We start from the raw sequence: 21859 nt of genomic DNA, 5'->3' as shown, positions 1-21859 counted from the left end.
TGATAAGTACAAGTCTAGTTTCATGAGGCTATCAGTTATTCTAGCACCATTCTTTGAATACTGTCCTTTTCCCCATTGATTTGTCTTGATTCATTATTGAATATCAATCGACTATAGATGTATTGTTTGAGTTATTCTGAAGTTTTCAATGATTTTATATAAAAAATAAAATATAAGACAAAACAAAAAAAAAACAGTGCACAAAGTTGGACAATACAAGTCAGCAGAAGGAAAAGAGCCCCAAGAGAAGGCACAAAAATCAGAGACTCATTTGTTCATTCACTCAGGAGTCCCATAAAAATACCAGACTGAAAGCTCTAATAAAGATACAGAGGACCTGATACAGATCACAGGTCCTGTGCTTATTGCTTCAGTCTCTGTGAGTTTGTTAGAGCATTGCTCAGTTGATTTAGAGGGTCTTGTCCTCTAAAGACAAGATTGGTGTTCTCCATCTTCTCTGATTCTTACACTTTCTGCCTCCTCTTTTACAGGATTTCCTGGGCTCTGAGAGGAGGAATTTGATGGAAGCATCCCATTTCTCCCCTCTTACTCTCTATTTTTGCATAATGTCTGTCTGTGAGTCTCTGTATTTGTTCCCATCTGCTGCAGAAGGAAGCTTCTCTAATGATGGCTGAATAAGGCACTGAACTATGAGTATAGCATATCATTAGGAGTCATTTTTGTTATTAAAACACCCCAAATATAGATTTTTCTTCTATCCTAAGTCTCTGGACTATCTGGTCTCTGGTTCTTGATTATCCAAACAGGGCCAGGTATGGGTTCCTTTTCATGGAGTAGGCCTTAAGTTGAACCAGACACTAATTTTTACTCTCCTAAATCTTGTGCCATCAGTGCCCTCGTATGTTTTCCAGGCAGGAATAATTGTTGATCAAAGGTTTTGTGGTTGGATTGGTGTTGATGTTTCTCTTTTTCCAACTTGCAGAGTACTTCCCCAGTCCTGAGCCCTAGAAGTTGGGAGTAAAGGTTCTTTGTAGGCACCTCCTTGGCAATTCCATGTTCAAGGTGTTGTGTGGATGTTGTCTTTAGCAATGGGATTTTGCTATCTATTTTCTGAGAGCAGTCTATTATCGTGGCAATCTCCTGGATTGTTTGGGGATTTCCAGGAGACCCATTTGGTCAACAAAGAAATTGGATATAATTCAAATTCGTGCTACTAGAATTTTGGTTTGGTTACAAGCAATGTCCAGATGGGTCTGTCTTTCTATTTATTTCGAGACATCATTAGGATTGCCTTCATATATTTTAGAAAATGTTCACTGCACTAGGTTTTTATATCAACTTTCAAACGCCCAGCTTTTAATTCTCACTTTAATGCCATTTGTTGGTATGTCTGTCCTTATGCCAATATCAAGGTCTTGATAATTAGCTTTGTACTAAGTTTTAAAATGCAATGGAGGAATCACCCAACGTTTTCTTTTCAGGCAAATGCTGCTGTTCAGGAGCCCTCACAATGCTGCATGAATTTCAGGATGAGATTTTCCATGTTTAACAAAAGGCCACTTAAAATTTTATTAAGGACTGCATAAGCTGTGGATTTGATTGAGAAATATTGTCTTTGTAACACTGTTAAAATTCACATTTTGTGAGCATGGATATATTCTAGATGCGTTTCTTAAATATGCCTTTTCATTTTCAGACCTTCTTTTAAAAATAAAAAAAATTGTCATTTTCAATGTAAAGTATTGATTCACACACTTGGTTAAATCTATTCAGATGTGATGTACATTTTGGATTATAAATGGAATTGTTTTTTAAACTTTCTTTTTATATGGTTTATTGTTAGTAAATAACAGGCATAAAAATTTTTCATACACTCATTTTCTATCATGCAATTTTACTGTTATCTAAACAGAATTGGGTAGATGTTTTAGTTTAATATACAAAGTCACACAGTTACTGTGCATTGGACAGAATTACTTCTTCCTTGGCTGTGTAACTACCTTTTATTTCTTCTTGTTTATTTGCTCTGGGTAAAACCTGGAGAGTGATATCAATAGCAGGAGTGAAAGCAAGCATCTTTGTCTTGGTCTTACTCTCAGAGGGACTTCCCCCATTGAATGTGATGCTAGCTGTGGGTGTTTCCTAAGCATCTTTCACTAGTGACAGTTTAAATTTTCAGATTGTCAGTTTCCTTATTTGTTCTTCACCCCTTTTCTTCCCTGATAGATTCACGCCTTGATTTTTTCCAATGTCTAGATGAGCTTCAGCTCCTTCAGTGTTGCAGCTTTAGTCAACAATCTTCACAGTGCGCAACCTTCTTCCTGGATGCTTTAACGCTTATTGCAGAAACAGATATTTTTCAAAGCTTTTCTTTGAGTTACTTTCTCATCTCATATGTCTTATTATTATTTATTTTATCTATAAACTTCTCTAGTCATTAATTTTTGTGAAAGTACCTTCTACCGAATCTTGATATGTTTTCCTGACTGAATTCAGCCTTGATCACATGGAGTTAAGGATGCCTATTACTGTTATGTCTCTGAGATAACAAGTCATCCATTGGCAGCCAGCTAATTCATCTCACCTTCAGGGAAATCATCCAAGTACTGGTCACCATTTCATCTTTGTTTACATGTTGATAAAGGTGTTCTAAAAGTTGGATGTCTGAGTTTGCTCATTCTCAGTCTTCTCAACACAGACAGAAAAAAATTGTACTAGTTTCGATATATATGGACAGAAGTAACATGGACATCTTATTGTATTTGTCATAAATCTCACTGTAAACTCTGATGCCACAGTTGGTGCATTCATTGGTTCAATGATTCTAAATGCAAGTTTGTTTCATCCTCTGACATTTGCCTTCAAACTGGTTTTCTAGATAGCTACCTAGGGTAGTGTAGTGACCACACAACATTCTTTCTTGTTCACGTTCAGGGAGGGGAGGAAAGAGAAAACCTTTCTCTGGCACAGAATGTAAATAATCTCCTTCATTCTTATTTTGTCAGCTCAGGCTTTGACTCTGATCAACCAAGTAGAACATGTTAGATCCATCATCTTGTGGTATAGAGAAAGGAGTTGACAATCAAACAAAGTCAAATTTCCCAAGAACCATGAAAAGGAAAGTGGATTATTAAAAATTAATAATCCTTTTACTAATTCAGAGCAATCATCCAGAATCTTTAAGAGCAAACAAAACTTTACCCCATCTATCTATAAACTGTCACCTCCCGCCATTTCTTGTATCCATTTCCCCTCTACTATCCACAGCTACAACAATGTTGAAAATTCCAGCTCCTGCCTTGGTGCTCTTATAGCTGTATGAGTTGCTCATTCTTGCACCTGAACTCGGTGCTCACATGACCAGTGCTCCTACTTCTACAGGTTTCATTACACAGGTGAGCAGGTCTTTCCCAATCACCCTCCCTAAAGGAGGCTTCCTTCCCCTGGGCTGTGAGTTCAGCGGATACTCAGCCTTCTGAAAACCCCATGAGCTTTTTTCAGCATAACATGAAAGGCATTTTGCAAATAAGTATTTATTTTTATGTTTTTTCAATATCTTTCTACCCTAGGAATACCTTAGACCATTACATGCTTCTCTGTTATATTCTCTATTACAGGTATATATTACATATTCCTCTCAGGCATTTTATCACCCCATCCATGCTCTGTATTTGTGCCATTTCCTGAACGTAACCTATGTGACGTATCTGTAGACATATCTTTATTTCCTTAAATTTTATATGAAATATTTAAAAAATTTATTAAAATGAACCATTTCCTCTCTTGACTGTCAAAATACAAATAAAATTATATTTATTGTTAAAATATAAAGTGAAAGACAATTTTGACTTTGTACTTCAAATGTGATTCAATATAAATCATTATCAGTGAGTATCAACTACTCCACACGAGTATGTAGTGGGGGAATGTTTTCAGAAAACATGAGAATGAGAATGGACCTCATTTTTAATGTATGCAATACATCCTGGCCTTGCTATTGGGGCCAAGTGCATCACAATCATTTTTAATTAAAAATTTTTCATTTTACATACCAACTCCAGTTCCCCTTCCCTTCCTTTCTCTCACCCTCCATTTCCCTTCATCCCACCCCCCATCCACTTATGAGAAGGGGTGAGCTTGGGGAGTCAACAGAGTCTAGCATACCAAACTGAGGTAGGACAAGGGTCCTCCCTGCTGCATCAAGGCTGAGCAAGGTATTCTACCATAGGGAATGGGCTCCAAAAACCATTTATTCCATGCACCTGGAATAAATTCTGGTTCCACTGCCAGGAGCCCCACAAACAGATGAAGCCAAATAACTGTCACCCACATTCAGAGGGCCTAGTTTGGTTCTATGCAGGTTCTCAAGCAGTCAGTTCAGAGTCTGTTAGCTAGCAACAGAATGGGTCAGCTGTCAGTCCGGAGTCCATGGCTCTCATAGTGTATAACTTTATGGAGTCAGTTCTATCCTCCTACGTTTATGTGGATTCTGAGGACCTAATTCAAGTCCTCAGGCCTGTGTAGCAAGGCTCTAAACTGGCTAAATCATCTTGCCACAACCCTGAATGGTTTTTTTTAGAGAAGGAAGAGAGAAATGATGACTCTTAGAGATCAATTTCATATTGATGGTAGATCATAGTTACATAAGGTATAGCCTCCTAGGTGACTTGGTTGGAACATCTAATTTCTTAGCAGTACATAATCATTTTAAAATAAAAAAGTGAAAAAAAATCATCAGATACAAAGGCATATTTGTATGTCCTGGGCCACCATTCTTTTGTTGCTGGAAGTCCATTCTTTTGTTTGCATATGCTCAAGTCTAGCCGGGAGATACAGTCGAGGAAGGCAGCACCCGAGTGTCTGTCTGCTGTGCAGGATCTTCCCATCCACATCTAGGACTCACTGCCATTCACTTTCTCAGTGAGGAGTTCCTAGACCAGCCTACATCAAAAGAGCTCAGCTTTCTTGCTTTGCCTCCCTTTTCTTCAGGCACCACCTACAACTTACTCTATCTAGTGTGCCTTTCGTGTCGCGTCCGTCTCTTCCTAAGGAAGTAGCAATGGTTTTGTGTACTCTTGTCGCACAGAGCTGAGTCTGACATAGAGGACACACTCAGTAAACAGCTGTCAACTCAAAGAATCTTTCTTGAAAAATAATTCTTGAAAGTAAACTGATTATCTGCCAGAGAAGTTACTGCACCTTACCCATCTCCGTATGATAGCAAAGCTTCTTTTGAAGTTAAAACTTTTCCTGTGCTCAGACTTCAGAGAAAAAGGTGCAGTTGATAACATCTGAGAGGAAGGAAATGGCACTTTATGTTGAGTTGTGAATATAACATCATACGCTTTATTTATTTATTTATTTATTTTACACAGGCTAGACTTCTGAACTGTTTCCAGAGATGGCTTGCATAACTTTGCTTTTGGCTATTCTTCATGTGCACAAAGGTAAAGACAATCTTATGTCTTCATTGAAAATTTTTCTGTGCTTTTGGTGTTTGGGTGTGACATGTGCAGTTTCCCTTAGGTAATTTCTGATTTGTTCAGAAATACTAAAATTTACAAAAGCCAAATTTGTAGGTAAAATTGTCAGGCCTCACTATGAACTTATCAGACTATTTGTAAGTCTTATAAAATTTATCTGTTTGGTTTTGTCATTGTTGGATCTAACTCAGTTTTTGTGATGTATTATTTTAGCACTGTGTGAAGTGACCTTTTGGGACACAGCTGTTCAGCTCTCTGAGACCATGACTCTGGAATGTGTGTACCCATTGACGGACAACTTAACCCAGGTGGAATGGACCAAGATCAGTGGCTCAGAGACTGTGACCATAGCTGTTTACAACCCAAACCTTCATATGCATATAGATCACAACTACTTCCATAGAGTGCACTTTCTGAACACAACACTGGAGTTCCGCAATATGAGTCTGTCCTTTTACAATGCCTCTGAAGCAGATGTTGGCATCTACTCTTGCTTGTTTCATTCTTTCCCAGGTGGACCTTGGGAAAAGAAGATAAAGGTGGTCCAGTCAGGTAAGGAAAAACTTACTTTCCTTTTCTCTACTTAGAATGTTTAATTCTAAAAAATCCAACTAAAACCTTAAAACACTATTCTGTTCTTCCTGTTTCATTTCTGCGTTCTTCGATGATATTTTTCCTCAGAGAGTAATGTTGTAAACCAATCCCATTTTTCTCAATTGCTGTCATTTCCGAGTGAGGTGTCTCACTGGTTTCAGAGATGTAGGAAGGTGAGCAGATTTACATAGTTTTTATGATGACATAAGGTTAGATTCAAGTGATGGTGCCAACTTGTAGATTCACAGTCTATCCCTTCTTTCAAAATCTTGTCTCAGAAATGTGTGATTCCATTTCCTTTTTGCTGAGCATTTGGCACTATTCTGAGCCCCTGGATATCTAGAATCTTCCTTGCATGTCTCAATCTGAATTTATTAGCAAATTCTGAGCAAAGTTTAAGACAGAGTCCATCTTCAACCTATCTACTTTCTTTAGAAACTGATTGATGTTTATTATGATTTATATTAAGAAAATAATGATTTATATTAAGTATGCTGGTGACTATGCTTTGATTCTTCTCATATGTCCACAGGGACTAGGTATTATATATCAAAATCATCTGGGTTTTATAGCCACCATTTTCTGTAAAATCTTGTGTTAGTGATTCATTCTTGCTCAATTTGAAGTAACCAACTAACTTGTCAAGATAATAATAATTTCCTTGTTGAATGTTTGGGGATAATATATTTAAATAACTTGGTCCATGGTCATCGGAGAAAAGGGTATTGTTACTATCACTATTACTTATATTTTCTATTTATTTTTGTTGTTTTTTGAGACAGGGTTTCTCTGTAGTTTTGGGGCCTGTCCTGGAATTAGCTCATGGAGACCAGGTTGGCCTCAACCTCACAGAGATTTGCCTGCTTCTACCTCCTGAGAGTTGGGATTAAAGGTGTGCACTACAACTGTCTGGTGATATTTTCTATGTTTTGGCACAAAATTATTCACTGACTTTTCAGAGATCAGTAAAAAGGGAAAAGTTTGAAATCATAGTTTCTTGTACTTCAGGCCATGTCCCATGTACACAAAAAGGGAAATGTTTTGTGTCATCTGATGCTGAGCCTTTTTTTCTCCAGTAATGAATATTCTGAAAGAACAAGTCATGGTGCAAGAGGAATAACAAATGACCAGGAAGAAAGGACACTTGGGTATAGCTAATCTTGACTAATTTTGCTATGAAGTGTTAATTAACAAAATATCTTTGAACACTTATTTATTAAAAGATTTATTTTACCACTAAGGAACCTGTTTGCCACCACGCACAGACACCTGTTTAAATGCTTTCTGCTACTTTTAAGTATAAAATCTACTTTGACCCATATGTCCAAAAAAGGATAGAAGTGATGGGCCTTGAAAGAGGGTGGTATATTTCACATGTGGCTTCAGCTGTCAGGCTGGAAGGAAAGGAGTGCCCCTTCTTGGCTTGTGGTATCAGAGTTTGTAGTTTCTCTCACACATCAGATATTTTGATATGTGTCATAGGAGAGAAGATATACGCTGTATTTAGAGACGGCATCTCTGAATGTTTAGCACAGAGTATGGAGCTAAACTGTCAAGCCATTGTTGGTTTTTAGCTTCAGTTTTGGAAGAGTTTGGGGAGTTTTTCCCCATTGTATCACTCAAATTTGCTGTCTCCTTTACTTTTCTATGTCAGCAAAAGGAGAGCCTCGGGGGCATTTGAAAACAGAATGGTAAAAGATTCATTGGTTGTCAGAGTAAGAGCTGCTGTGTTCTTTATTTCCTTATGTGTCCCTCATGGTAGAATCCTGAAACATGTTTTGCTGTTTTAAAAAATAATGACATTTACTTTGAAAAACATACTGTAATGGGATAGGGCATATGGTCTACCTTATTTTGAGATTTGGAAGGGTAGACTTTTTAAAATCATAATGGCAAAATTAAACCTATTTGTTATATTTTAAAATTTGCCTTTAAAAATGTGCTTAAAAATCTTTTAAAGAGCCTCATTAGCACAGTAGGTAGTATGTCAGTCTCATAAAAAGTTCCTTTTATACTTTATTCACAATTTACCAAGATCTATCAGTACTGTATTTTATATAATATAAAAATAGATTTGATCTGTTTAATACTAAAAAAGAACAAACTTAAAAATGCAGAAATCCAAATGTGCACAATATCATCGGAATCCTAATATAAAGAAGGATTTGATCTATTTAACATTAAAGGAAAAACAGACTTAAAGATCAGAGATCCTAATGGGCACGACATTGCCAGAATTTCACGGGAAGCAGTGACACCACACGCTCATCATTAATACTGACTTCTATTCTTCACTAATAAATCTTTACGACTGAGGGATCTTCTTTCAGTGCCTTAGACAGATTTCCTAATTCTTCCCTATGGTACACGTGGACATAGACATTGCCTTCAGGATATCCCCATTTTAGGTTGCCATGCATTATAAAGTCCTCTGGCCTTTCCAAGACCTCCAATGTGTCTCGTGCTGCAGCTCCATAGTTGAATGTTAAGTAATATCTGGAGAGACATGAGCCTCTAGGCCTTACAAGGATGAGATGTGACCATTGTATATGTATCTAAGAAAGCTTCTTTGTGCTTTATCTCTTCTTTCTTTCCATAGTTTTTTTTAGTCTAGCATTGAACTAGTGAGAGGCCTTATTCTGGATAAGTGATGCTGTGGGAAAGGAATTTGAAAATGTTGGTTAGCTTTAAAATAGGCATTTCTTAATTACTGACAAAATTAAATAGATAAAATTGGCTGTGCTATTTTAACAATTCATGCTAAAATATATTGAGGTGACTTAGGTGGTGATGTTAGCACTCTTGGTAGCAGAGTCTATGGAGGAGTCTTGAGGATCAGATTGCTCACTTTGTTTCTCTGGCCTTAGTAATCACTGAAAAAAATATATTTTTATTTAAATATCCTCTGCCTGCTAGATGGTAACCCACTACAATATTCTGCCCAACTTTTACTAGATACCCACTTTGTATGAAGCAATAAAATGTCTCCTGTAATACATTTGAATACTTGACCACACAGAAAAATCACTTTCTGGTGCCCAACTAAAGGTGAGAAAGGAACCATAATACATGTTTTGGAACATAATACGTTAGCTAGTTAAAAAACCACATATCTTATGATATACTAATTCTGCCCTCTTTGATATTTTATTTATTGTGTACATGTGTCAGAAAACCCATACTTATAGCAACAATGATGATAGGAATGATATCTGGGAACCATCCAGAAGTTCAAAAATAGAATAGACAAATACACAGGGTTCATCCATGCAAGAGGAAATGGCATTCCTGAGAAGGGAGAAACCATCACAATGCTCACCAACAGATTGGATCTCACCAAGATCACAGTGAGGGGAGTAAGCAAACCATAGATGACTTTGGGTGTGGTTCCTGCTCTTGACATTGCATAGGCATGAAAAATAGATCAAAACATGGTTGACTGACATATAAACAAGAGCAAAGAAGTAAGCCACAATGAACAAGGAGTCTGAAAACATACAGAATACAGAATCAGCAGTGCCCACTAGAGTCTTTAATGTTCATTGTCATAGTGATGCTACATAGATTTTTTGTTTACTATTTCTCAAAACTGTACTATAAAATTTCTTTCAAACATGCTGAATTTCTAGGAAAATGGTGAAAAATGTTTCATTGCAATATTTGAGCAGTTCAAATATACCTACCTAAGGGAAGTATGAAAGTTCTACTCTTATTTGACCTGAAGGTTAGAGAGAAGGAAGCTTCAAGAATATACTGAGTTATCTTATGATCTAAGAACTAGAAAATAATGATTATAGTTAAAAAGACAGAATTAGGAGACCAGATTGGGTTTGTAAGAAAGAAAGAAGTTCTCGTGCCCTGACTTTTAACATAGTATCTCAACACCTACCTCTCAACATTATGGAACAGCAAAGCAGGAAGGCTTTTCTGAATTGAATATTCCAGCTTTGATATTATTTCATCGTCCAGCATATTTGAAAAAGACAGTTAACAGAGTATCAATTAGTAGAAGCAGAAGACTTAAGGACATAGCTTGGAGAAGAGTCAAACTGAAGAATATGACGATATGAATGTACACACATGGAAGTCATAGGGAAAGGAGGGCGAGAGACCGGTGTGGAGAGAAGGAAGAAGCACAAAAGATGTATCACTGGCATTGGAGCAGCAGGCAGTGGGTTACCTTTCTTGCTCCACCTGCCTAGACGCTTTGGTTGTTTGCATCACATGGCTGTGATGTTCATATTTCAGTGCATTTATCTCAGACTGAACAGTGAGTTGCTTCTCACTGTGTCCTTCTAAAGAGTTCCATTCATTTTAGGTGGGACAAGGATCAACATGTCTTCCTCACCCCCTTTCATAGTCTCTTACTCTGACTCCTTGCTTGTACTCTTTCCCAGAAGTCAGCAGCTAAATTGTTCACGTGTGTGTGTATTGATAGTTAACAGTGCCATAGAGTGTGGGGCCTCCAGAGTTGGTAAAATACCTTTTAAAGATAATGTTGACCTCTTTATCAAGTGGGGACAGCATGGGGATGTTTTCCCCTTAGTGTTGGTGTGATGTGAAGATTCAAAGGTGGAAAGGGGAGAATGTCCTAGATCTAGTTTCCATAAATAGGTTTGCTGATATGGGAAAGTGAACTTATCCATTAACTTATACTCCAAGTCTTTACTCAGAACCTAAAATATTCTAGGTAATGTTTAGTGATTTGGAAGGTAGAAAACCTTACCTCTGCATATAGTTTATCCTGGTGTGCAATTCAAAGTTTGTTTTATTTCATTAGGTGGATTTTCAGCTATCTTTTGCAATCCTTCTTAATACATTATCAAACTTTTATCCCAGCTTTTGTTTTGTTTATCCAGAATTAACAAAGAAGGAAAAAATCCCTAAAAATTACTCTCCCTTGTGTAGTACTAACAGGTACAAAGTGATGAAGTTGGAGACTTGGTCTGAAAGGCCAAGGGCATTCTGAATGCCAAAGGACATCCTAAAGTTGGTAAGAGGCCACTAAGAAAGGCTCCCCCATAGCCTCTTGCTACAAAGGTTACTGGAAATTGTTCAGATCTTTGTCTTTATTCTTTTAATTCTCAAAGGTTGAATAAATCTACAATTCTTCCACTAGTATTTACTTCTGCTACTCTTTACCCAGTCTGAAAGAAACTGAGAACCACAAAATCTGGAACACGTTTCCTCTGTAAAACAGGTATTGGAGTGTTGGGTTATGTGGGTGCTGGTATGAGGTAGGGACAAAGCCTCATGCGTGAGTAAGTGTTCGTACTCTTTAATCTTTGGTACCTATCAGCATCACCATGGAACATAGTCAGCTGCCAGGTCAGGGCTACCCAAGGCTGCCTAGATTTCATTGTATTTTTTTCTTCATCAAATGTCAGAAGCTACAGAGAGTAGGTCATTTTTCTCTGTAGAATTAGTGAACTCATAGATTACCATTACAGGAATTTACCCAAAGACTAGTTAGAATGCTAACTGGAAGCAAAATTATGGTTTGCATTTTATAAAAATAAAAACATTGAATTTTGAATGTACAAACAAGGAATCAAACAAACAAGAAAACATGTAATTGAAGAAAGTAGTGGAAATAAAACTTATTGTGAAAAAATTTCTCATTAGTGCAACTATTTAGCCAACTTACATCTTTAAAAGCATGGTCTTTTTCATAATTTGCCCAAAGAGAAATGCTCATGTTCCATAGGTTTTGGGCATAGGAAGATGTCTAGAGAAAGATCCATCAGCCATAGGATATATGTGTAGAAGAGATCATGTCGAAGGAAAGATCATGCCTTGTAGGATATAAGTATAGGAGGGTGTCAAGGGTATCCATGTTAAATAGGAGAGGTATATAGGAAGATGTCTAGGGAAAGGGTGATAACGTGATATTTTATATTTACTAAAACTTGAAATAGATATAGGTGACATGCTTGTGAATACAGTGGAGTGGAAGATGGTATTCAGTAAAGATAAAGTATGTTCCTGAGTTCTGTGTTTTAATGTTCAACTTAACTATTAGAACACTTATGAAGCTTCATGTTTTTATTCTAGCTGACTGGTTCCCAATACTAACTAGTGCCATTTACTAGGTGCAGAATGAAATTTATTCTGCTACCAAAATTGGCATTTCAGAATGTCTTAGTGAAGGTATGTGTCTCTGTGTATGTGTGTTCCATGAATATGGTATAATTTTATTTTTTAATTGAAGATAGGTTCTTCTCTCATGCAATATATCCTGACCACAGTTTCCCCTCCCTCCACTCCTCCTTCACCTCCCCTCTCCCTAAGATCCATTCCCTGACCTCAGTTTATCTTCAGAAAGATAGAAGACTCCAAGAGACAGCAACCAAACACAGTAAAACATGATACAATAAGAGAAGGCAAAAACCCTCCTATTAAGGCTGGACAGTAGAATAAAAAGAATCTCCAGAGCAGGCAAAGGGGTCAGATACACAGCCACTTCCACTGTTAGAAGTCACACAAAAACACCAAACTGACAACCATTACATATGTGCAGAGTACCTGGTAGAGACTCAGCCCATGTGAGTCCTACTTAGCTGATTCAATGGCTCATTTTCTCCTGGTGACCTCCATACCCTACAATCTTTCTTCCTCCTCTTCCACAGGATTCCCTGATCTCTAAGAGGAGGGACCCAATGGAGACCTCCAATTTAGACTCTCTGTGCATAATGTCTGGCTGTGGGTCTCTGTATCCACTCTCATCTGTGCTGGAGGAAGCCTCTCTGATGATGACAACTGGACAGACACCAGTCTATGAATACATGAGACTATCATTAGGAATCATTTACATTGATTTTTTTTATGAGGGAAGGAGGCAGTTGTGTTTGATTCTACCATATGTCTCTGGTCTATCCAGTCTCAGTTCCTGACTAACCAGGCAGTGTAGGGCTTGGGATCTCCTCCTGGTGTGGGCCTCAAGTTAAACAAGACATTGGCTGGCTACTCCACAAGTTCTTTACCACCATTACCCCATCACATCTCGCAGACAGGATGTTGAAAGTTTTGTGGCCAGGTTGGAGTCTGGGTTTCTTCTTTGGTAGACAGCCAAGCACATTCTCACACCAAAGAGACTAGAACATAGGGATGAACATTTCATACAGGTACCAGCTCAACCGTTCTATGTTCAGTGAGATATGTAGATGTTCTCTTCATCAATGGGGACCCCACTGTTAGATTTTTAGAGTGATTCTTTATTCTGGCATCAGTCTTGATTATTTGGAAATCTCCATGGGACCCTCTCAGCCTATAACTTGGCTGAATGCAACCCAGTCTCACCACTGAAAGGCTTGCCTGTTTACAAAAGATGACCAGTTCAGACTCCATATTCCCCATTACTAGGAGTCCTCAACAGAGTCATCTTCATAGATTTCAGGAAGGTTCCACTGCACTAGGTTCCATACTGCCTCAAAACCCTAGATTCCAGGAAATTTTTAATCATATTTTCAATTAATTCCATGAATGGATAGAGTAAATTTATTTTTCTTTACAAACTGCGTGCTATAATTGATAACATATCATTATCACATGAGAAAAGGCCAAGGATTTCCATTATTATTTTTGATACAGAACTTTGTCATGTTCGTGTATTTACCAAGAGACTGTTCATCAGCTTATGACGGTAGATTTCTCAGCGTATCCCTTCACTACCTATTTCTATGTGTGTGGGGCTAGAGATCAAACTTTGGACTTCACACATGCTAGGCAGGCACTCTGCCACTCTTCTATATACCCAGTTTCTTTGTATTATCTTTCAAAACACATAGTTATGGATAGTTAAATAAGTGATATTTTAAATAGAGCTTCTATTTCTTATATATATTGGAACTCTTTCGTAAAATAAGAATTTAATCAGATAGAAATATGTTCAACTACTAGGAATGCATTTTCTTGAACAAATTCAATATTTGAATTCTCATTTTTAAAAAATATATTTGCTTATTTGTTTATTTAACATTTTGGCTATACTTTCCCTTCTTTCCTCTCCTACCAGCCCCTCCAACCTCCTCTGTTACCACCCTCAACTCCACCCATTCTCCATTTCTGTTTAAGAAAGGACAGGTCTCCCATGAGTAGAAACAAAACATGACATGTCAAGTTGCAGTATATCTAAGAATATCCCCATGTATTAAGGCTGGGCAAGATAACCAGGTGTGAGGTGTAGGTTCCCAAAAGCCAGCAAAAGAGTTAGAGACAGTCCCTGCTATCACTGTTAGGAGTCCCACAAGAGGATCAAGCTACACAACTGTAACATACATGCAGAGGGCCTTGGTCGGACTCATGCAGGCTTCTTGGTTGTTGGTTCAGTCTCTCTGAGCCCCGATGAACACAGGTTAGTTGTCTACTGGAAAAGGGTGCATTTCAGGGTCAAGTAAAAACCTAGTGAAAGGGAATGTCCCAAATCCATGAAGAAGACTTTAGCTTAGAGTCCTAGCAGTAGCAAATATATAGCCTGAACTGGCCATCTCCTGTGACCAGACTGGTGCCTCACCAAGTTGTCATTAGAGAGGTGTCATCCCGTATCTGATGGATGCAGACCCACAGTCAAACATTAGGCAGAGTTAGGTGGCTACTGCAGAAGAGGAGAAGAAAGGATTGTAAAAGCCAGAGGGGTCAAGGGTACCACATGAATTCTTATCGCTAATGCAGCCCGACTTTTACAGAGTACAAATGACAGAATTTAAAAAATTAAACCAAAAGGAAAATTATAACCTTGTTTCCAAATTACATTATTGAATAGAATTACAATTTATTGAATAAATGATAAAATTCATTTATTACTTATGTACATACCTTCTAAATACCTTGAAAATTATGTGTGTGTTTGTGTATCTGTGAAGAAATGAGCAAGTGTCTTTATTGTAAGCTATAACCTCAAGAAAGACCTACATCTATACAACTCAAAATATTAACATCTAGGTAAACATTTCCCATGGGGGATTGTGTTAAGTAGCATTCAGCATGGCTTAGGGAAGTAAGAAGATGACTAAGATTATTTCTGGTTTGGTAGGAACTGTGGGCTGGGAATCTGGTATCTTTTGGATGAGTGAAGATAGGCACAATAGGAAAGAGAAGCTCTATATAGAAGACACATTTTATGAAACATCACTGATTAGGGAAATAGGCTTTGGATATAAAGGACACACTGTGTTAGAGACTGTGGGATAGATTGAGAAGCACAAATTTTAGCTATCGGATTTCACCTAGCAGCTAGAAAACTTTCATATATGGAAGTCACATGTTAGCCACAGTTTTCAGCAGTATGTAGAATGGTTGGGTTGAGAAAGCAAAAAGATGGGATAGGTAAAGTCTGTCAACTCAAACATGACAAGCATAGCCTGCAAGGCATATCCAGAGAGCAGTCTCTGCCATAGCTTACTCAATTTACTCCTGTTACCAACAAAGCAAACTTCTACATTCAATTCCACCTCGCTTTCTTCCCTGCTTCCTTTCCATAAATGTTTATCAAGTGATTTTAGCTGTGCTAGACAGCACACATGCAGTAGTAAAGGCATTTGGGTCTGTAATCTCAGCTCTGAATTACAGTCCAGTCGAATGCTTGCTTGACATGGGTGCCCTAAACAGATAGGAGATGCTATGAGCAGAGAGCTGGCACTGTACACGTGTGTTGATAGACTGGAGCAAGGGACAGGGAAAGGGGAGGCTTGGGGGGAGAGGCAGTGATGAACAGACAGCTGCATTGTCTCAAGAAGAAAGTTTAGAGCTTCTGGATTTGAAGAATAATCAAGCTATTACAAAATGTTTTCTTGCTAGATCAAAATCATGCATCAATGACAGAAAAGCAAAGCCACTCTATTTTGTTTAGAGATAACTGAATTCTTAATAGAGCCCTTGTAAAAGTTAGTTCAAGATGAACCAGAAGAGTAAAGAAATTGCATATTGTGTTATCAGTACTAGATTTAGATTATGACTAGAAGGGATTGTGGAAAATCACTAATGTGGGTTTAATCCATTGTAGTTGATCTCCTTGTAAATAGCCTACTGGAATGTAGAGAGGAAAGCCTTAAGAAGGCATGGGAATGGAGAAGGTGGAGCGGTGGGCCACTTCCCGCCGCCCGGCTAGCTTTACCCAAAATAATTACATGGAAACTGTATTCTTTTAAACACTGTCTCCAGCCCATTGTCTCCAGCTAACTCTCACATATTAATTAACCCATTTCTAATAATCTGTATATCACCACGAGGTCGTGGCTTACCAGGAAGATTCTAACCCATGTCCATCTCGGAAAGGAGAGCCATGGCGGCTGCCTGACTCTGCTTCTTTCTCCCAGCATTCTGTTCTGTCTACTCCATCTATCTAAATTCTGACCTGTCAAGCCAATGAAAGTAACACAGTAGACAGATGATCCTCCTACATCATGGGAAGAAGACATTTTATGAATTGCAAGTTAAAAGGAGGGGAATCAAAAGGAATCTACCTGGCTCACATTTTATATTTGGAGTTCCAGCTTTCAAAATTTTGAAAATGAAATATCTGCTGTTTAAAAGTTCTGTGGTACTTTGTTATGGCAGCTCCTCAGAAGTTTCCTTTGTCCATGGTGACTGATCTTCATTGTCATCTCTATTGTATTTGAAATCACCTAGGAAACACTTATGCATGTGTCTGTAAGAGCATCTCCTGAGAGGTTCAATGAAAGACTATCTAGAATGTGGCTAGCATCATCCCTAGCTGGGTGCTTGGATTAAATAAAACAGTACACCAAGTATTAGTCTCTCTTTTCATTCTACTTTGTAACTATGAATGCAATGTGAACAGCTACATCGCACACTTGACACTATACCTTCTTTGCCATGATGGACTTTATCTTAAATCATGAGCCAAAATAAGTCTTCTTTTGGTCATAGCAATAAGAACATAATACATTGCTCATGCTGTTTTCAAATGCTATCATTTTTCTTCTATTTTCTTTAGGTATGTCCTTGCTGGGAACATGTTATATACTTAGAAGACATGCTCAATAAGGCAACAAAATAATAGAAAGATAAGACACTTCCTTGGGATTCGGGTATTTCTAAGGGCTTCTGCAGAGTTACTCTCTCTTTATCCACTAAAAAAATTTACCATCTGTGTCACCATTTTACTCTCTCTCTCTCTCTCTCTCTCTCTCTCTCTCTCTCTCTCTCTCTCTCTCTCTGTTTGACGTTTTGAAATATTTTCTGCATTTACTTTAGAGTTTGGGGAAGATATTTTCAAACATTCTTTTGGCCATGTTACTATTTGTACCTTTGGGCGTTGTAACTCTTCCTAGTTGGATGGTCTTTTTGCTTTTCTTTAAGTTGTACCTTCATCTGACTACGACACTTTGGCTTCACATTTTAGCCATAAGGGGTTTTATTTTAAGCGTAGAACCTTTTAGAGCTATTCTTAGGGTTTCTTTTGGGATTTTTACCTTTTAAACTAGAACTTATGCATATATTTTAAAAACCAGAATATTTGCATTTTAGTAGAGTTTCCATTTATTAGTTATGCAAAATTTCCAGAGAACATTTTAACTTTGACTTTCTGTTCAGAATGGCTTTTAGTTATCTGAACAGGCAATTACTTCAAAGCATACAATTTATGTGTCTTTTCCATTCCCCAGCACAATGTAAAATTCAATACATTTTAAAATTTTTATTCTTATAGATTAAGTACCCATTTAGAAAAGCAATCTGAGTGTACTAAGATTTTTTTCAGAGAAGAGATTCAAGACAGAATGTGGATAATTTAACTACCTGCTGGTCTCTAAGTGTTTAATTCTTCTGCCTGACTGGTTTTGTGCAGTATTTCCCTTTCTTCTTTTGTTTGGGTCAGGTTATTGATAGAATCACATGGGGGATTGGTCTCTACCATATAAAATTTGACTTCTTGAGCAGCTGCTATTTAGAGCTGAGGTAAAATGTCAGAAGATTACAGAGTATCTACTTTTTAAAACGTTTTTATTTTAATAGATTATCCTTTTTCCCATTCTGAATCAGAGGTATCACTTCTGTTGGAATTGTCTCTTGCTTCTTGTTAGTCCTTTTAGTATTTTAAGACAGGCGTTAGTATTGAAAAGTTGTGATTTTCTATTAGCACTCAGATACAGAGAGGTGGTTGAGCCTTCATTAAGGAACAGTAAGCTTTTAAAACAATTCAGAATGTTTGGGGTTATGCGGAGAAAATGGAAATTTTTTTGGAAACAAAAGATTTGAAAAATCATATGTTAAGGAAGAGGACTGGGTTCTAGTTGGTCCAGATTTCATCTCTCTGTATCGAGTTCCCTCACACTCTATATTTCAGACTCTAGACATGTCTTTTCATTTATTATACTAGGTCTGTATTCAAATATAAAATAATATATTCCTTTATTTAGAGAAAATTACAAATCTTGCAGTACATTTGCAGTATCTCCAGTTCTAGTGTAGATACTTAATACACCATGTAGCAACTGCTGGCTGGTCATTCATCACGGGGAATTTCCTGTGTGCCAGTGAACTGGTAACGATGGATAAAAAATGATTAAGGATTCCTAGTGGTTCCTTAAGCATGGTTACCCAGAATTTTCCAGAAAAATAAAAACAAACCTGCAGATGGAGAACAAATCTCAAACTAAAACCAAAATACAGCAAAAATTAAGGAGGAAATACATATTTATGAAAATGGGAATAGGTAAAGATTATCATTGTGGTAACATATCAATTATCAAATGCATCTTGGATATCAAAATGATGTCATTTTATATATAGTTCCTCCTTTGGCTAATGAGAGGACAACTCATTTAAGCTTTATTTTCAGAGATAATAAAAATGACATAATCATGATAAATGAGGAGCTCCTTCAGTGTTTGCTCTAGGTACATGATGTCTGGCCCTATGTGTAGAACAATTCACTGCTGAAGTGTGGGTCTGTTGGCCTATTAGAGACACTACCAGGAAGAGTTGACACTTTAGTGCCCTTCTTTGAAAAGGAAGTGGCTACTTATCTGGAACACTGACCGTATTATGACTCAACAGGATATACTAACTTCTGACAGAAAAGCTGCAGTGGAAGAATGGGAAGGTAAAAGCCACAGCTTCAAGGCCAGAGCAGGGGCCTCAGAAGCTCACGTGTGATGTTCTCAGGAGGAGCATAGGATTGGAAGATTTCAGCAGACTGAACTGTCTGCACAAAGACATGATTGAGTAATGATTGTGAGCACATGATTGCTCTTAAAAACTTCATAATTGTAATTTCAAACTATGGACAGTGTGAAAAGAGATTGAGCAGAGATGTCTGGAGGCCAACTGTGCTTGTAGAATTCTGTGATGTGTGAGATACCAATATCTCACCATATTGCCAACAGAGATGACTGAGATCAAATTTATAGTTAGGAAGAAATTTCCTTTCATGGGAAAATTTGGTTATAAGTTTTCCACCTCAACACAAAACCTAGAGTAACTGTGTTCTAAAGTAGGAACAAGATGAATTGATTACTTTTACACTGCTACGTCCAAAATATCTGCTAGAACTCACTTAAGGGAGAAAGAGACTATTTTATTTATTATTTTAATTTGTGACTTAAAAAGCTTGGTCCACTGTGCCAATGCATTTGAGTGTACCTCCCACTTTCTCTTCTAAAGGTGCAGTGTGGCTGGCTTTATGTTGAGGTCTTTGATCCATTTGGACTTAAGTTTTGTGCATGGTAATAGATATGGGTCTATTTTCATTCTTCTACATGTCAATATCCAGTTATGCCAGCACCATCTGTTAAATATGCTTTTTTTCTATTTGATAGTTTTATGCTTATTTGTCAAAAATCAGGTGTTCAAAGGAGTGTGGATTAATATCTGGGTCTTCTATTAGGTTCCATAGGTCCTCCTGTCTGTTCTTATGCCAATACCAGGCTGTTTTCAGTGCTGTAGCTCTGTAGTAGACGGATTGTGACACCTCCAGATGTTCTTTTATTGTCCAGGATTGTTTTGGCTATCCTGGTTTTGTTTGTTTGTTTGTTTTTGTTTTTCCATATGAAGTTGAGTACTGTTCTTTCAAGGTCTGTGAAGAATTTTGCTGGGATTTTGGTAGAAATTGCATTGAATCTGTAGATTGGTTTTGGTAAGATTGCCATTTTCACTATGTTAATTCTGCCTACCCAAGAGCATGGGAAATCTTTCGACTTTCTGGTCTCTTCTTCAATTTCTTTCTTCAAAGACTTAAAGTTCTTGTCATACAAGTCTTCCACTTGCTTGGCTAGAGTTACTCTGAGATATTTTATGCTATTTGTGGCTATTATGAAGGGTGTTGTTTCTCTGATTTCTTTCCCAACTTTTTTATCATCTGTGTACATGAGGGCGACTGATTTTTTTGAGTTAATCTTGTATCTTGCTACATCACTGAAAGTGTTTATGAGTCGTAGAAGTTCCTTAGTAGATTTTTTGTGATCGCTTATGTAAACTATCATATCAGCAGCAAACAGAAGACCACTTCCTAAAAATAACCGCAGCAGCATAGACACTGAGAGAAACAATTAATAAATGGGACTGCCTGAAACTGAAAAGCTTCTGTAAAGCAAAGGACACAGTCAACAAGACAAAACCTACAGAATGGGAAAAGATCTTCACTAACCCACATCAGACAAAGTCTGATATCCAAAATATACAAAGAACCCAAGAAGTTTGTCATCAAAAGAACAAACAATCCAATAAAAAATGGAGTACAGACCTAAACAGAGAACTCTCAACAGAGAAATCTAAAATGACTGAAAGACACTTAAGGAAATGTTCAACATCCTTAGTCACCAGAGAAATGCAAATCAAAGCAACTCTGAGATTCCATCTTTCACCTGTAAGAATGGCCAAGATCAAAAACACTGATGACAACCTATACCGGAGAGGTTGTAGGGAAAAGGGAATACTTCTGCACTGCTGGTGAAAATGTAAGCTGGTACAACCCTTTGGATGTCAGTGTGGTGATTTCTCAGAAAATTAGGAAACAACCTTCCTCAAAACCCACTTTTGGATATATATCCAAAGGATACTCAATCGTGCCACAAGGACATGTGCTCAACTATGTTCATAGCATCATTGTTTGTCATAGCCAGAACCTGGAAACAACCTAAATGTCCCTCGAGTGAAGAATGGATAAGGAAAATGTGCTAAATTTCACAATGCAGTACTACACAGCAGAAAAAAATGACATCTTGAATTTTGCAGGCAAATGGATGGAGCTAGAAAACATTATTTTGAGTGAGGTAACCCAGACACAAAAAGACAATTATCACATTTACTCACTCACAGGTGGTTTTTAAATATAAAACAAAGAAAACCAGCCTACAAACCACAATCCCAGAGAACTTAGACAACAATGAGGACACTAAAAGAGACTTACATAGATATAATCTACATGGGAAGTCGAAAGTAGAAAAAGACAAGATCTCCTGAGTAAATTGGGAGCATGGGAACCTTGGAGAGGGCTGAAGAGGGGAGGGGAGAGGCAGAGAGGGGAGCAGAGAAAAATGTAGAGCTCAATAAAAATCAATAAAAAAGAGAAATTACTACATTTACAATTTTATTAATTGGGATAAAAAAAAAGCTTGGTCCATCGTAGTGAGGAGAGAATGGTGACTGCCATGTTATCATGATAGCAGAAGGAGCATGCCAGGGAGGCCACTAACATCACTGTAGATAAGGAAGCAGAAAACATGCTAAGACCAGGGGCTGGGCTCTAACCTGCAAAAGCCTAGCCTTAGTGCACTAATAATGGTGACACCAGCAGGGTACCAATCCCTTAAAACACAGCTCTGAGGGTGGTGTTTCTTTTTTTTTATAACTTAATACAGCCC

At 37.6% G+C, this 21859-nt stretch overlaps 1 protein-coding gene across 7 annotated transcripts in view; it reads left to right on the top strand.

Annotated features, from left to right (window-relative positions):
* The window catches only part of Cd226 (CD226 molecule), a 102975-nt gene that overhangs the window by 18413 nt on the left and 62703 nt on the right, over positions 1-21859 (top strand). For 6 of the 7 annotated variants that reach the window (XM_048419446.3, XM_048419448.3, XM_048419445.3 and 3 more), the window contains 2 exons: positions 5337-5408; positions 5658-5996. In XM_048419446.3, the coding sequence (XP_048275403.3) occupies positions 5363-5408; positions 5658-5996 (385 nt within the window). In that variant the 5' untranslated portion in view covers positions 5337-5362. Of the gene's footprint in view, positions 1-5046; positions 5237-5336; positions 5409-5657; positions 5997-21859 lie in introns of those variants that run through there. The other variant, XM_048419450.3, reaches the window with a different exon arrangement.

Source organism: Myodes glareolus, chromosome 13, assembly GCF_982192425.1.
Source record: "Myodes glareolus chromosome 13, mMyoGla1.1, whole genome shotgun sequence".
NCBI classification, from domain to species: domain Eukaryota; kingdom Metazoa; phylum Chordata; class Mammalia; order Rodentia; family Cricetidae; genus Myodes; species Myodes glareolus.
The sequence above is the reverse complement of the archived record's forward strand: the minus strand, read 5'-3'. Positions and strand labels throughout refer to the sequence as shown.